Source organism: Natator depressus, chromosome 3, assembly GCF_965152275.1.
Source record: "Natator depressus isolate rNatDep1 chromosome 3, rNatDep2.hap1, whole genome shotgun sequence".
In the NCBI taxonomy this organism is placed as follows: Eukaryota; Metazoa; Chordata; order Testudines; family Cheloniidae; genus Natator; species Natator depressus.
Window position 1 is genome coordinate 197,443,473 of NC_134236.1, and position 17,344 is coordinate 197,460,816.

The 17,344-nt window shown below is 41.7% G+C and overlaps 1 protein-coding gene across 12 annotated transcripts in view; it reads left to right on the forward strand.

Annotated features, from left to right (window-relative positions):
- SEL1L2 (SEL1L2 adaptor subunit of SYVN1 ubiquitin ligase) overlaps nucleotides 1-17,344 on the forward strand; it is an 89,292-nt gene that overhangs the window by 4,399 nt on the left and 67,549 nt on the right. For 9 of the 12 annotated variants that reach the window (XM_074949624.1, XM_074949625.1, XM_074949627.1 and 6 more), the window contains exon 2: nucleotides 9,578-9,627. The exons of the other annotated variants lie outside the window; for them this stretch is intronic. In XM_074949624.1, the coding sequence (XP_074805725.1) occupies nucleotides 9,578-9,627 (50 nt within the window). The remainder of the gene's footprint in view (nucleotides 1-9,577; nucleotides 9,628-17,344) is intronic. 12 annotated transcript variants of the gene reach the window in all.

The following is a 17,344-nucleotide window of genomic DNA, read 5'->3' on the forward strand; positions in this document are numbered from 1 at the left end:
TGAAATTGGCTATGAGACTCACGTGTAGTACCTGAAAATACTTTTAACTCATGTGCTTTTTAATCTAACTAGATTCAAGTTGATGGTTTCCTTTTAAATCTGCATTTATAATTAAAAATATAGTAATCAGTTAGCACCTATCAAAATCTCTCTATATATTATTCTCCATGGTTGCTGACTGTTACAGCCATGACAAGGGGCCTCAGCTTCATCCGACTGGTGCCCCTTAGCTTGTTCCCGGTGAGGTGCGTGTTTGGAGCCTCACCTTCCTTTGAGCCTGTCAGCCCCTCAGTTCCTAGGCTTGTCATCTTTTCCAGTTGCCTAGATGTTTGGAGACAGCCTGGTGCAGGGTTTTCAGCACCTTGCTACCCAGGCCTTTCTGCTTCCCCTTCCTTTTCTGCACTCTTGCCTTTACAGCAGGCCCTATTTCTTTTATTGGTTGCAGCAGTGGGTGCCTGCCTCCACGACTGGAAGCTCCAAGCTGCTTGCTTGTAAACAGGAGGGACTCTCCTCCCCCTTCTATGTTCAATATGGGGCTTGGTGGACCCCATTACATATCTTCCTCACAAGACTGAAGCCCTACCTTGGCTAGCATAGGCTACCTCCCTGGACAGAAAAAATGGTGTTGTGAGGCAAGGTTCCTGCTCAGTGCTGTATCTGAAAGGTATATGGTTGTAGCAACAAGTACCATCTCATGTCTAGTTTCTTTCATCACATTCAGCCAACATAAGGGAGCATGATCAGTAACTAGTGTGTACTTGTTTCCTAGGAGGTAGTAGTACCACAGGCTCTTGATTGCCCATTTGGCAGCCAAGCACTCTTTTTCTATCACTGAGTACACTTTCCCACAGGGGGAAGAGTGTCCAGCTGATAAAATGGTCACTAATTATGTGTTCCTCGTTTTCTGGATGCCCAACTTGAGACCTAGGACTTGATTTGCAATGCTGAGCATTCACAGCTGCAACTGAACTCTGTGGAGCTGTGCCTTGAACATGTAAGTGCTATATAATACCAAGTACCCTGAAAAATCAGGTCCTAGATGTATTATATTGGGCACCCAATTAGTGGAAACTTTTTATCTTAATCTCTGTCACAGCTTCCCATCTGTAAAATGGAGACGGTACCACCCCCTCACCTCAGAGGGGTATTGTGAAAATAAATTCATTAAAACTTGTGAAGCATTCAGATGGTATAGTAATAAGTATCATACAAAAGCCCATAAGGAAATTAATAATTCTGTCTTTAGAGCAGGTTTTGAATAGCATGTAGGAAATAACATGGGCTGCACACTGAATTATGAAGACAAAACAAAATCCTGAAAAACTCATTAAGTGAGCACTATCTATTCTGTGCACTGAATAAGGCAGAAGTTACATATTGCCGCTCTGACAGGGTTAGTTACCATCCTTTACCTTATGCACGTTGGTTCAATCACAACATCTCTATCCATCATCTTCAGGAGGGGTCAGTGTGTCCTTGTATCATCTTTGGGGAGTGTGTTTACACCATAACTTTGTATTGGGGTGTTTGTGTTTATGTGAATACTTAGTTCATGTATCGGATAGTGAACCTACAGGCATCTGCTTTGTAACAGGGCCTGACTTTCTCATAGCCTGACTCTTGCTAACTTTGCTTTGTATCAGTAGGGCCTGACTTTAGTTCAGGCCTTACACCAGGCCTCATGTCTCAGGCTCTCTTTCTACTACAGAAGGGTCTTCAGGATTGAATGTGGAAATGTTTCATTCTCCATTGCAGTACTGCTCTCAGAGATCAAGGCCTCCTGAGCATCGCATCAGTACTGGGATCGGTAATGCCCCAACAGCAGGGACAATGCCTCCTGGCCTAGCTCCTGTTGGCCACCAATGGTGTAGTCCGGAGTGGCCTCCTTGGAATCTCTAGAAGTTTCTTCATTGGGCCAGGTCCTGATCATCCACTTGGTCCAGGGTATGTTCACCTGTTTCTCCAGTGATCTCTCCACTTGGGTCACCTGTGCTACAACTGAAGGCTGAGGGAGCTCCCTTTGATCTGGTGCAACTGAACCCTTAAATTCAGTTAAATGTGCCACCACAAGAGATTGTGGTGGTTCCACTTCCCTCTTCACCAAACAATGCTATGGTGTGCAAGTCCTCATCTCTGGTACTGGAGGATTTTCAGTCATATCATGACCTCCTGAGATGAATATCATCATTTGGTATTCAGGGTAAGTTTGTTCCAAAGAACACCATTAAGTGAGGATAAATTCTGTCATGGAGATCACAGATTCCATGATTTTCTAGGACCTCCATGACTTCTTAGGCTTCAGCCAGCTGCAGCAGCAGAGCTGGAGCAGATGTCAGCGCCCACCCAGGAACAGCAGTGGGATTAGAGCAGCAGCTGCCAGCAGCCCTTGGGGCCTCTGGAGCAGCGGGCTGATGGTCAGCCCTGGTGCCCCTGGAGCAGCAGCCCCAGGGCTGGGTCAGCCTGTGGGGCAGGAGCAGTGGCAGTGAGCACCCACCACAGAAGCAGCACCAGGGCTGGAGCAGCTGCCAGGGATCAGCCCCCGGCAAGGCTCAGCCCCTGGCAGGGCTCCGACTGATAGCCTTCCTCCCCTGGGTATTTTTAGTGAAAGTCATTGAAAGGTCATGGGCTTCCTTGAATTTTTGTTTATTGCCCATGACCTGTGTCATAAATATAAAGGGAAGGGTAAACACCTTTAAAATCCCTCCTGGCCAGAGGAAAAACCCTTTCACCTGTAAAGGGTTAAGAAGCTAGGATAACCTTGCTGGCACCTGACCAAAATGACCAATGAGGAGACAAGAGACTTTCAAAGCTGGGGGGGGGAGAAACAAAGGTTCTCTGTGTTTTTTGCCAGGAACAGAAAAGGAATGGAGTCTTAGAACTTAGTAAGTAATCTAGCTAGGTATGTGTTAGAATAAGTTGTGCTGAATGGAATGTATATTCCTGTTTGTGTCTTTCTGTAACTTAAGATTTTGCCTAGAGGGATTCTCTATGTTTTGAATCAGATTACCCTGTAAGGTATTTGCCATCCTGATTTTACAGAGGTGATTCTTTTACTTCAATTAAAATTCTTCTTTTAAGAACCTAATTGCTTTTTTGTTGTTAAGATCCAAGGGTTTGGGTCTGTGTTCACCTATGCAAATTGGTGAGGATTTTTATCAAGCCTTCCCCAGGAAAGGGGGTGTAGGGTTTGGGGAGGATTTTTTTTTGGGGGGGGGGGGGGGGGGGAGGTAGGTTTCCAAGCAGGCTCTTTCCCTGTTATATATTTGTTAGGCGCTTGGTGGTGGCAAAAAAAAAAAAGTCCAAGGGTAAAAGGTAAAAATAGTTTGTACCTTGGGGAAGTTTTAACCTAAACTGGTAAAAATAAGCTTAGGGGGGTTTTCATGCAGGTCCCCACATCTGTACCCTAGAGTTCAGAGTGGGGAAGGAACCTCGACAACCTGTCCTTGAGATTCACTAAACATACCAGTGACAAAAGTCTTAATCCTGCCTATACGTTAGTGGATATTCTTCAATCCTCAGCTCCTGAGAGAATCACTCTCCCTATAAATGAAGTGATATTGGAACCTGCCAAATCTCTGTGGAATACTCTAGTGTCGATAAGCATACCGACAAGAGATATTATGTCCTCATACAATGTTAGGCACCTTTTAATTCTCTGGTTGTGACTGTGGCAAATGAGAGTGTGGCATGGGGAGGTATAAGTCTACTCCTAAAGTCTAAAAGGAGACATTTGATGGGAGTGAGGGTGGCAGTGTATTCAACCGCCTCAGGCCAAGTGTGCATTGCCACCCAGCAAACATTGTTTAAATAGGACTTTGTAAACTGTGACAATGTTTTCAGCACTTCCAGGGAAGAATTTCAGGCATTTATTGCAGAGGACCATTTGGTGGCCAAGACTTTTTCTTTTAAATAAACACAGTCAGCACTGGACATGACAAATGCTTTGTTCAGACTTACAGCTTCACCTGTGATGAGGAGAAGGGCCTTATGGCTACAGAACTCCAGCATAGCTTCTGAAGTTCAGGCCATAGAGTGCTTACCATTTGATGGTAGTTCCCCCCCAAGAAAACTGTTGTGACTTTTTTGACAAAGGGGGATTTTTTCCTAATATTTTGGATGAATACTGTGTGTACCTCAGTTTCCCTTATGTCCTGCATGGTTAACTAGGTGGTTGGAAAGGGTGGTTTATTCTTTGTAGTGATCCAGGTGATTGACACCTGGCTGTCTGGGGCTTCATGCCCATGACAAACCCAAAAGACAATGGCCCAGACATTTGGTGCCTAGCAACTAACTACCCAGACTGCCAACCCCTCTCCAGGAAACCAGCCAGTTTTGGCCAGCAGGAGGGTGGGGGGGAAGCTAAGGAGGATGACCAGGTGACCTGTTTATCTTGGGAATCAGAACAAAGGATTGAGGAGGAGCCCTTTGGATGTGATATAGTATGGGTTGCTGGAAGCAAGATTCTCTTCGGGACTGGAGACAAAGAGGGGGCTCAGGACTGACCCAGGTGGACTATGCTATAGCTTTCTATTCTTGATGCTGTGTTCCAGACATCTAATAAACCCTTCTGTTTTTACAACACTGTCTGAGAGTCACTCCAGTCTAAAGAGGTTGATGGTGCATTGCTCCCTTTGGGTGTACAAGTCTCCCTCAGGTGGCCAATTTAAGTGTGAAATGGGTGCTGAATGCTCCAAAGTTTGTACCTAGGAGGCAGTGAAGCCAAGGGGCTTACTCCAGTGAAAGAACAGGACTATAAGGGGGTTAACACTCTAAAAGGGTCCTCTCAGACACTGTTCCAGAGCCATGCGAGAGCACCAGACCTGTGGATATGTGACAACGTTACATTTTTAAGGACTCCTGAGATACTTTACCATCTTTGGGGGTTTACACCCAGGCCACAAAGATATTATTTTGTGGGTCAGCAACACCACCAGCAGCATTGCTCTCAGCAATACTTTTGCTAGTCATCCTACCATGCTAGGCAGCAATGCTTCTCCAGAAAAGGAGAAATCAGAGAAGATCTTCTGGGTCTAGTTTTACCCAACCAGCCTATAGTCCATCTTTGGGGAGGCAGCATATTGGTCTTTCATATCAAGAGCAACATGCCAATTGTAAACATTTCAACCAAGTCTCAATTTGGGGACAGGCAGTCTTGCTTCTACAGTGTTTGGGAAAGAACTACAGACAGATGGGTTCAAAGGACTGTGGAATCATGTTATGCTATACAGTTTCTTTCCATCCTGCCCTCCCATCCAACTACCCCATCTCTTTTCAGGGATGCTTCTCACAGAGCACTGCTTCTTCAGCAGGTCCAGACTTTTGTGCTCTGGGAACTACAGAGGAGGTTCCTCCTTTTCATTGTGGGAAAGGGATTCTACTCTTAGTACCTCCTGATCCCCAAGTCCAGGGGAGAGGTAAGACCTATCCTTGGTTTCCACAGTCTCAACAAATCTATCAAGTATATGAGATTCCACATTGTTACCCTGGCTACTATTCTTTCCCTATCAAATCACAACTCATCTGCTGTTCTCAATCTTCAGGATGCCTATTTCTGTGTGGTTGTTTTCTCAGGCTACAGAACATTTCTGAGATTCCTTGTTGCCAGTCAACACTATCAGTACACAGTGCTCTCCTTTGACCTGTCACCCACCCGATGCATCTTTATCGGAATGCATGACTGGTAGTGGCCTATTTCAGACAGAGGGGAATTCATGTCTTCCCCTACATAGATGATTGGCAGATCTGAGGAACAAATCCCCAGTCATGTCCACTTCACTGTGGACTTCTTGCATTGACGGAAGTAGATTTTGAACAAAGCAAAGTCAGCATTGACTCCAACTCAAAAAATGGAGTTCATTGGGGCCCCTGCAAGTCTCTAAATTTGAGAGTCTCTCTCTGACATGAGCAATTCCAGTTGAGTTAATTACCTGTATTGTAACTGCTGTTCTTTGAGATGTGGGTGCAGACATGCAGTCCATGATCCAGCCGTGGATTCCAGTGTGAAGGAACTGAGGGGTGTTGTGGCGCTGCTGCCCTTACATAGCCATGGGAGGGACTACAAGGGCCAAAAAGGGTGGGTGCTGCTTTGACAGATACTGCTAAGCAAAGTTCTCTGGCTTCAGTTTGCTGGGTGCCTGCATGCCTGAGCTGAATATTTCTCAAAGAGCAACAGTTACAATACACAGATAAATAAACCATCTTTTTTGCAAGGAAGTTGTCAATGTTTAAAGAGAAATTCATTTCTCAGTCAAAACAAAGTATTACTAGAAGCTGCCACCATAAAAACATGTTAAAATAGTATGCTTGTGAAGTACAGATTCCCTGTAAAAGTTTAAGTCCAAAAGTTATATGCTAAATGAGTTGTGTAAAATTCTACATTTAATATTAAATCTGTAATTAAATCTGTTAAATTTGTATTAAATGCTACAAAAAGGAAGAAAGCTGTTAGTTTTATACTGCATGATAAATGACTGTAGTGCCCCATTTTCCCCCTTGCATTTATGTGTATCACAATTATAACACCCAAATTGTAAGGTAAAGACATGATTCCAATTAGATACTATCAACTAGTTTTTATAGCCACACACAAGGCTTTATATTATCCAATGTAACTGAACATTTAGTTTTAACTTTCAGTTGTTGACAGTACCTATTCAAAGACTGAAATTTCAGATTACTTCCTCCAATTTTGCCCTAATTTAAAAGAAAGTTACAGCTTTTTTGCTTAGCCCAGAATTTTGAAAGTTTGAAGCATATAATTAAAGTTATTGGTTTTGATTCTATAATGAAAAGTGTTTTAATTTGTGACACTAGCACTGTAAAAGAGATATATGAACATTTAAATCAGTTTACAACTTGTTTAAATAATAATAAAAGTAATTAATATTTTAATGAAGTCTTTTTGACCCAAATTCGGAATCAAGATCTGCTTCTGTGGATCCCTGGGTTCATGTAGAGGCCTATTGATTTCAATGGGACTCTGTGCAGGCGCAAAGTCCATGCTAAAGGATTCCAATGTAGAACTGTGCTCTTAAATAGCAAGCATAAGATATTTACTTCTGACTGTTTAACCAGTATTTCTATCATGTTGGAAAACCAGTTTACATTCGCTCTGTTCGGGGTTTGACACTGCTAGTGTCACAATATTAGCTTTTAGTAACACGGCTACCTTCAAATATGCCAATATTAATTTAAAACTTAATGTACTTCCCCCCCTCCCCCACCACTTTATGCTGAGAATTGCATTTTACCTTTTGAACTTTCAAACTGCTGGGTGCAGTTTTCATGTAATGAAATTATGCCTTGTGGCAAACAGTATTGAGCATTAGTTAGTTACATCCCTTTGATCATTTATTCTGCTGTTAACAAATGTATAATTTGCCCGTTTGCTTGTCTTGGGCAAATAAAATAAAGCTTTAGGCAGGTAATTACAAGTTTTGTTGGTTGACTTTTGTAACTGAAGGATAAAAATAAGGAAATCATTCTCTCGGCTTCATTGGTTTTAATCCATTTTGTCAGGCAAATTTTTGGTCCATCAAATTATAATAATTCACCTGCCAGACAAAGAAAAATGTGTTGGTATACTTGCTCATGTATCTTAACATAAAATGGCATCTTTATAGTAAGTCATATATCCAATACCACAAATTACACTTGCTAAAATGCCCATTTCTAGCCACACTAGCAAATAGGGGAATAAAGCATCAATTCAGTAAGGATGGAATAATTAAAAATTTTTTTCCAGGGAGAAGTGTAAGAGGCTTATCTTTCCGTTAAGAAGATTAATTGTATTTTCTAGTTTAGGTGCTAACCTGCGTTTACTTAGCTTTTATCAGACACCTACCATTAATGTCAGTGAGTAAGTTTTCAGAGTCTAAGGTCCCATCTACAGACTTTAATTTCTGCTGCTTAGGAGACCTTGTCTGCAGATCAGTCTTGCAGTGTAAATGGGAATGAACCATGTTTTCAGTTATTTTTCAAAAATAACTCAGATAAATAATATTACCTACGTTTTGGGACAGTTAGTGAAGTCATTTACAGATTCAAAAAAAAATTAAAGATTCAGATCCAATAAAGTGTGTATTGGTATGTAACTGTGATCCTATTTCAGAGTAGCAGCTGCGTTAGGATCACAAAAAGAAAAGGAGTACTTGTGGCACCTTGGAGACTAACAAATTTGTTAGTCTCCAAGGTGCCACAAGTACTCCTTTTCTTTTTGTGATCCTATTGTTACCCAGGGTTATCTGGGCCCAAAGCTGTGGTAATGAATCTTGGTTTTCCAGGCGGTGTCAGGAAATAAGTCAGTTGGGGGACACAGCACCTCTTGTCTAATAAATGATTGGTACACACGAGTGCTTCCATTCAAAAATCCTTGTTTTTATTGGTTACAAGGCGTACATCTAAAATGGAAATAGTCTTAGGACTCCACAAAAAGAGTTACTCCAAGTCTGAGGTGGTATCAAACGACAGCAGCAGGGTTTCGGTGGCCAGCCTCTCTCCTAGCTGCTGGGGAGTTTGTCAGTGACTCCTTGTTTTAAAAAAAAAAAAAAAAATTTTTACAAGCTTCTCCAAAGCAAACTCACTAAATTCCATAGATTTTCTCAGAACAGAGCACATAACGCATAACCCCTACTAGACTAAATTTCCCTAGCAATAGCTAATAATTCATTATTCTTCTTCTAAGCAAAGTAGCCTCAGAAAAATCTTACAAACACTAGCACCCAGAATCAAGGTCAGTTTTCCACACTCCCCACCACTTCTCCTGAATCTGTCCTTTCACTTTATCTATCTTAGTTAGTAAAACTGTAGTTTACAGCTGTTAGTTCTGTCTGAGCCAAGGCCAGGTTTCTCCTGACGCTGTGGTTCTCTCATTTCCAGCTTATGGGGGCTAAGTGCACAAGATGGCTGTGGGTTTTATCAAATCCAGTTCTCTCATAACACTATCACCTTTACACTTTTCCTTTCTTCCCCTATCCTATCTGTTTCTAGAGAGTATCACAATGGGGACCCATTCCTGATAGAACCCTATTATAAATGTAAAGGTCAGACAGTTTTCCTTCTAAAGGAAATACAGGATTTTTTCAACATTACTGCAATAGTGACATGATTGTTTTTCAGGTTATTTGCAGGTGGTAGCACTGCAGGCTAACCACAGAGGCAATTCAGTTCATGCTTACTCACGTAGGGAACTGCAGAGGTGACATCCATTATTCCAGCCCAAAAGCTGGAAGAGCTGTCATGGGGTCCTGCAGAATTACACTACACTTAAAATTTACCTCCTAACCTGTAGTAAAGGTGATCTCCTCCAGCCCCTACAGTAGTCCCTGCACCAAGCCTCGAAGCCTTTGTAACTGAAGCTCTGTATAAGGGGTCTGTGGTGTGCATGCACAGTTGAATTTAATCTCTGACATTGTCCATATAATGCAACTAGGGCCCTACTGAGATACTGGTATGTTAGAATTGTCTGCAAAGACTCAGTTAAAAGAACAACAGAGTGTCTCTATATGTAAGAGTACATTCTGTTTGATCAGAAATTAAAATAAAAAGTAGATGTTCTGATGGCTTTTGTTATTTTCAGAAACAGAAAAAAGTTTTGAAAACCATAAGGAAAAAAATGTTTCAAAACAGGTAAGTACGTCTCAAGGTGGAGTTTGTGGGTTGATTGCTTGGGGGTTTTCCTCCCAAACTGACTATGCTGTGTAGTCATGAAATATGGACATTGTCTATTATTCTTTTAATCAATGTAAAATGTTTTAAATAAGGAATTTACACTAGTCTGAGGCCAGGGACTCACTGTGTTCTGTCGTGGACCACTGACAGAACAGCACTGAAATACTAGAGCGAATGTTTAAGCCCAACATCTCAGAAAACATTAGATTTAGAAAGCATTCTATCATGAGATAGTTGGAGATCCCCATTTTGCTACTACATTAATGGTGCACCTAAAGTGGGGAAGAAGCTAGATAGTAATCAGAATCATACAACTTTAAGGTCTGATGTCTTGCAACATGCTAAGTGTAGAAACACCTGAAGGACTAGTGCTAGTGCTTTCAAGATCGGAAAGCCTTTCCATGCACTAGTCCAGGGGTCCGCAACCTTTCAGAAGCAGTGTGCCGAGTCTTCATTTGTTCACTCTAATTTAAGTTTTTGCATGCCAGTAATACATTAATGTTTTTAGAAGCTCTTTCTATAAGTCAATAATAGAGAACTAAACTATTGTTGTATGTAAAGTAAATAAGGTTTTTAAAATGCTTAAGAAGCTTCATTTAAAAATTAAAATTTTGCCAGGACCTGGGTAGTGTGAGTGCCACTGAAAATCAGCTCGCATGCCGCAGGTTGCCTACCCCTGCACTAGTCTTATACCAGTGATGGGGGGGAGGGATCCCTGAAACCCATGTAGGGTTGTTCTAGGATGAGGATATGCAAACAAGTTTTGAAAAGTGGCCACTGATTTTGGATTTCTCAGATTTGAGGTCCAATATTAAGGCACCTTGGGCTTGATTTGCTGAACATCTGCATCCCCCACTAAAATGGAGTACTCTGCACTTCTGAAAGTCAGGTTCTAGTTCCCTGATTCAGTGCCCACTGAAGTCAATGGAAAGGATCCTACTGATTTCAATGGGTACCAGATCTGACTCTAGCAATCTCAGATTGGACTTCCCAAAACTGAAGCACCCATAATTGGCAGATACTTACCAAATGTGATCAATTATGAGTTTAAAGCTGCAGCTGTGGTATGTGTAAAATATGTTTATTAAATTTGCCTGGATAAGTTATTTTTATTAGTGCACTTCTTGAAATGTTAACCCATTTTGTGCAGAAATCTAGTTGAATTTTGATATTTTTACTTGAAATAAAAAGTTATTTGGAATAAACTGTATTGTGCTTATGGTTTTGTTACAGAGAGAAATGTTTTCATAAACCTCCTTTCAATTCTAATCTTTTTCTGTTAAAGACTTGTCTATTTTATACTGAATCATATTTGCTTTTGTAGCCATTCTACAAGTGAAGCAATATACTTATTTCTTATCTGAAGATCAGTCTGAAAGTAATGTTCATTTGTTAAATAATTCAGCTTTTTCTGTGGACATTGCTTAGAATACATTTGAGAAATAAAACTGATTTCTGGATTGGTAAATATTAAGACAAACAGCAGCAAGAGAAATATTATGTTCAACATGGGAGACTTACAATTTATGAAACAGTACCAGAATTCTGAATTTGAACTCTGCATCCTAAATTTTTTTTTTTTTAAAGATTCTTATAGTAGGTTGTCATAACTAAGATTGCAAGACAATTTCCATTATAATTTATGTTTCTGAAGTCAAGTGTCTTAATCTCTTATTTTAAGAGTTGATAATTTCTATGCCTGGTTTCAGTCTAGAAGTGAACACTTCTGGAACATTTCAGCAAAATTCTTTTAGCCATTTTTCAGCTCTGGGAGAGATTAGAATCCATAGGGCCTAATCACATCAGCCACACTATCAGAGGCTCATTCACCTGCACATCTACCAATATGATATATGCCATCATGTGCCAGCAATGCCCCTCTGCCATGTACATTGGCCAAACCGGCCAGTCTCTACGTAAAAGAATAAATGGACACAAATCAGATGTCAAGAATTATAACATTCAAAAAACCAGTCGGAGAACACTTCAGCCTCTCTGGTCACTCAATTACAGACGTAAAAGTGGCAATTCAACAAAAAAAAACTTCAAAAATAGACTCCAACGAGAGACTGCTGAATTGGAATTAATGTGCAAACTGGAGACCATTACATTAGGCTTAAATAAAGATGAGGATTTGTCATTACACGAAGTAGAACTATTTCCCCATGTTTATTTCTACCCCCCACACACACACCTTCCTCACATGCTCTTGTCAACTGCTAGAAATGGCCCACCTTGATCATCACTACAAAAGGGTTTTTTCCCTCTCCTGTTGGTAATAGCTCACCTTACCTGATCACTCTTGTTACTGTGTGTATGGTAACACCCATTGTTTCATGTTCTGTGTATATAAAATCTCCCCACTGTATTTTCCACTACATGCATCTGATGAAGTGATCTGTAGCTCAAGAAAGCTTATGCTCAAATAAATTTGTTAGTCTCTAAGGTGCCACAAGTACTCCTTTTCTTTTTGTGGATACAGGCTGACACAGCTGCTACTCTGAAACCTAGTTTTCTCTTGTATGCTGAGCCATGACAGAACACCTTTAACATGCCTCCTTACACCTTAACAAGCTTTCTGACTTGGGGTTTCTTGGGAGGGTGTGGAGGAGCTCTGCACCTACCTAAACAGGTCTCTTTACTAAGAGTATTCATGAAGGGGCACTGTGGCTGCTTTGTGGCTCCTTTTTAGCAGGTTAGCCAGCACATATTGGTTACAAGACAACTGTAACTCAGGGGTGGGCAAAATACAGCCCGTGGGCTGGATCCGGCCCATCTAACATTTCTGTCCAGGCCACCAGGCTCTTTGGCTGCCCCCTCGCAATCTCTGGGCCACTAAAAGTACCACGGAGTAGCAGGGCATTCAGGCAGGCTGCCTTCCTGCCATCGCCCCAAGCCACTCCCAGAAGCAGCTGGCTGCTGCTGGCACATCTCTGCGTGCCCCTGGCAGGGAGTGAGGGAGGCAGCTCCGTGTGTTGTCCCCGCCTCCAGCACTGTCCTCACAGCTCCCATTGGAAACTGGCCAATGAGAGCTGCAAGGACAGTGCTTGTGGGCAGTGCACAGAGACCCCAAGGGGTGCACAGAGATGTGCCAGCAGCAGCTGGCTGCAGCCGCTTCCGGGAGCGACATGGGTCCATGGCATGCAGGCAACCTGCGTGAGCTTTGCTGTGCCTCCGGCCTGCCGTCACCTGTGGTGAGCACCTCCCAGCCAAAGCCTGCACCCCCTTCCACACCCCAATCCCCTGCCCCAGGTCAGAACACCTTCCTGCACCCACACTCCCTCTTAGACCCTGCACCTCCTCCTGCACCCCAATCCCCTGCCCCAGCCTGGAGCCCCACTCCTGCACCAAACTCCTTCCCAGAGCCCATACCCCCTTCTGCACCCCAACACTCTGCACCAGCCCAGAGCTCCCTCCTGCACCCCAACTCCCTCCCAGACCCCACACCCCCTCCATTAATATAGTAGAAACGTGTGGCCTGTGACAACTTGCCAAAATGCGTGGAGTGTCCCCCCTGCAAAAATTATTGCCCACCCTTGGTCTAACTCTTCCCTTGTAGCTTTCTAGAGACTTTGAAGTCCATGGGCCAGGTCCTCGATTTACGTAAGTCCATGAAGCTACACTGGTTTATAGCAGCTGAACATCTGACCCGTCAAGTTCAAAGCCTCCAATAATTTTTTGGGGATGTCATCTTGTAGTCTAGTAAATGGTGGTAATTTCCATTTGGTAGCCTCCATTTGTTAACAAAACCCTATTGCATTTCAGGTACCTTTTCCTGTCCCAAAAACATGTGTTAATCCAGTATTTTTTAGAATCTCTCCTCTTGAATTAATGGTTTTAATATTCAAACAATATCAGTGAAAGGGACTGCGTGACATTTAATGGAATAGCTTCTCCCTTATGAGTGTTTTGTACCAACAGGAACCAGCTATTTGGACAAGCAGAAGTTGCTATGTAAAACTGTATTGAGCCCAATTCTCTGTGACCTCTGCCCCTCTATGCTGCTCTGCTTGCATATAGAGGATTGTAATAGCCCCCTAGGGACAACTCCAAGTGTTATAAGATTTCTCAATCAATGTAGAGCTGACAGAACAGCTCTACAGCAGTCCTCAACCCTGTATGTCACATCTAGATGTAGCAGGTAAAATTCATGTTCAACAATAGCCAACATCAGTTATAGTTTTTTTGAATATATATAATATTTTCTGTTCCTATTCTTCTGGATAAATGCACAGCTTAATCTAGTGTCAAAGTGTATTATAACATTTATAAGCTGCACAACTACTAAATTAATGGTATATCAGAGACCTAATTTTGATTATTCTAACTGTGTGACTTTAATGTTCATTGCAGTACTGTAGTAAGTTTACATAATCTTGCCTCTTTGAAATAGTTTCTGCAAAATATGGAACAGCAGAGTGCAATTCCATTAGCTTTTGTCATTTGATGATGATGCATGTTAGACATGTGAGTGAACAAAAAGATAAATTAACTACGGCATTGCTAAGAGGACACAATGCTTCTCCTAATAAATTCTTTGCCCCTTTCCAAAGGGTCACAGCTATTCTTTCAGCTTAGGGCTGGTTTACTGCCTACAGCAAAATTGGTTTTAATAGACTTACACAAGTCTAAGAAGAGATGATCTAGTAATGTTTCATATTCAAAATATGAAAAAACCTTCCAGAGAAAATAGAAAGTGCTGCAACTCAACCATCTCATGCAAGTATAATTCCACCTGGAGGTAAAAGATATATATGCATGAACAAGATTCTCAGGCTGTAGAGAACAAATTTAAATATAATAATGTCAAGATTAGATAGATTTTAGTCACTTTGGTGGAAGTATTTTAAAAGAATTAAATTCAGTTAAAAGGGTGGGGAAATTCCAGCCATTAGTCCAGCTAAATTTCTCTTGTCTCAGATCATTATTATTAAATAGCAAGTTTCACTGGGAAAGGAGAAACAACGAACAAGGAAAATCCTGAATTAGAAGGCTTTGGTATCAGTTATTCCCAGAGAATGGAGATTCCTGGCTTCTCAGCACAGTTCTACACTAGACTATGCAAGCAGCCAGACATTTAGACAAGTCATTTTCATGGTGGGCAATACCGTAATACAGGTACTGTATCAAAGCAAAAATTAGGTGGGTGTTATAAAGTTTTAGTTCAATCCAAGCAGGATCTTTAGGACCTTTTAATATCAAGCATACAGGGAAAGGCCTAACCTGAATGGACGTGTATGTAGAGGTAGAGCTGTTGTAGCCATGTTAGTCCTATGGTATTAGAGACAAGTTAGGGGAGGTAATATTTTTTATTGGACCAACTTCTGCTGGTTAGAGACAAGCTTTCAAAAGATATTACCTAACTTACCCTGTCTCTATGATAATTGTAGGCAGGATGCTAGGAACTGGCTGTGTCTACACTACTGCAGTAAGTTGACCTAAGTTACGCTACTTCAGTTGTGTGAATAATTTAACTCAAGTCGATGTAGCTTAGTTTGACTTACTGTGGTGTCTGCACTGCACTGTGTCAATGGGAGATGCTCTTCCACCAACTTCCATTACTCTTCTCGGGGAGCTGGAGTACAGACAGTCTTCAGACTTATGACACAATTGGTTCCTTACAATTGCGTTGTAAGTCGAACCTGCAGTCTACTCCGCTGCGGAACCAAGCTTTGTAAACTCAAAACCTATAGTCTTAAGTTGAATCAGGGTGTCAGTGTAGAAGTGCTGTTCATCATAAATCAACAAAGTTGAGGACTGCCTGTACTGCAGTTGATGGGAGAGTGCTCTGCCATTGACTCAGCTGGTCTTCAGACCCATCGATTGCAGTAGCACCGATCTACCGGTAAGTATAGATATGGCCTCAGGCAGTGCACTGTATCCTTGTAAACTTTTCCTAAGGTGGATTGCTTATGAGAGCATGGGCCTCACTCATGCTGAGCTGAAGTTTCAGCCATCAGGAAGAAGCTTCCACATAAGAAACTTGAACTCATACATGCTCAGTGATTCAAAAGGGGTTTATCAGTTTAAATCAGACACTTGCTAGTACCGTCAAGTAAGCATAATTTGACTTCAGGGCATCTGGAACGAAAGTGATCTTTATTTTTAACACACTGCTTTTGTACTATATTCAGAATTTCTTTGATTTTATAGTGCTCACAAGGATGTTAGATGCTTCACAGAAACAGTGTTTGCTCTGACAAGTTACTCCTGGAGGATTTCTGCACCAAAAAATTCTTCAGAATTCTGTACATTTTATTTGTCAAGATAACAATGTAATCATGCCAGTTTCAATTATTTTGGTAGTTTATTTCAAAATACCTGTCAGCAAGTATGTCTTCGTTGTTACAGACAATTTGTTTTTAAACCACAAATAGGCAGATTAATACAGAACTTGAGTAATTTAAATTTCAATACAGAAATATATTTCCTGCACCTCTCAGAAGCGGTGCAATGGCTTGGGGGAGTCAGGGGTAATGGAGGAGCTGAGGAAGTGGGAAGGAGCCTGGAAGGTTGTTGGGTGTGGGTGGGAGAAGTATGCTGCTGACTTATGGCACCACAGCAGCCTCTGGTGGGCAAAAGGCTCAACTGCAGCATTTCTGGGGCAGAATGTATTTTCTCTGGGGAAAAAAGGTTCTGCACCAGACATGAATTGTGTGTGTACACAGTCATGCAGAATTCTCCCAGGAGTAACAAGTACATGGTAGTGGGGATCTCTGAATCTAAAAACATGAGCTTCTACTGCCTGAGCTAAGAGACCTTGGTCTGTTAGCCAAGGCTGTAGCTGGCTCATGTACTTCTGTATGTGGCCTAGCCACCAGACAGTAGGTTTGGGTTACACACACAATTTAAAACAAACATTCATTTACTTTGTGAAAAGATGATAAGTTTCATTAAGATATTACTGAACATTAACGTAGGACAAAAAAACCCAAGACACAAGGTGGAGAATTCTAAAATGTGATTTGTATGTTTGCATCATTTTGGTAGAGTGATAAATTACAACTGCAGCCATTATATTAACAACTTTATTAGATGTTTTAAAGTACATGAAGACATTGATAGTGTCTTATTAAGAGAGAACCTAATTTTGACCCCAATCCTGCAAATACTGTATAAATGTTTAACCTCCCACATTGACTTCAGTAGGACTACTCACAGTGTGTAAAAATAAGCACATGCATAAATCTGTGCAAAAGTCAGGTCCTTAGAGATTGAATAGCCAGAAACAAACCAAGAAAAAATGGAGACTAAAAGTGAAGAGAATACCTAAAGGAAGAGTTAATGGTTTACCGGGTGTAAAGGATTGGAGCCTCCCTTATAGTGCCCTCCTCTGGCTGGTCACAGGCTTGTGTGAGCTAAGCCCACTCCTTCCCTGGAGAAATTCTGCTTTGCACTCTCTCACAGAATCCAGGGAAGATAGTTTCCAGCCAGATTAATTTTCTGTGAGTTTTATTTCAGCCTTCTTAACAAATACAGGACCAAAGTTTCACAGCCTCTACCTTCAGAGTCTGTAGGGATTAAGTCCCTTTCCCCAAGTCTGTCCACCACCCCACAAATTCATCAACCCAAAAGTTCCTGGCTTTTACCTCAGAGCCTTTGTGATAACAGGACTTTCCCCAGTCTCCCTTCTAGCCATCTGTTTCTTGGAACCACACCTCAAGCAGTTGTTCCA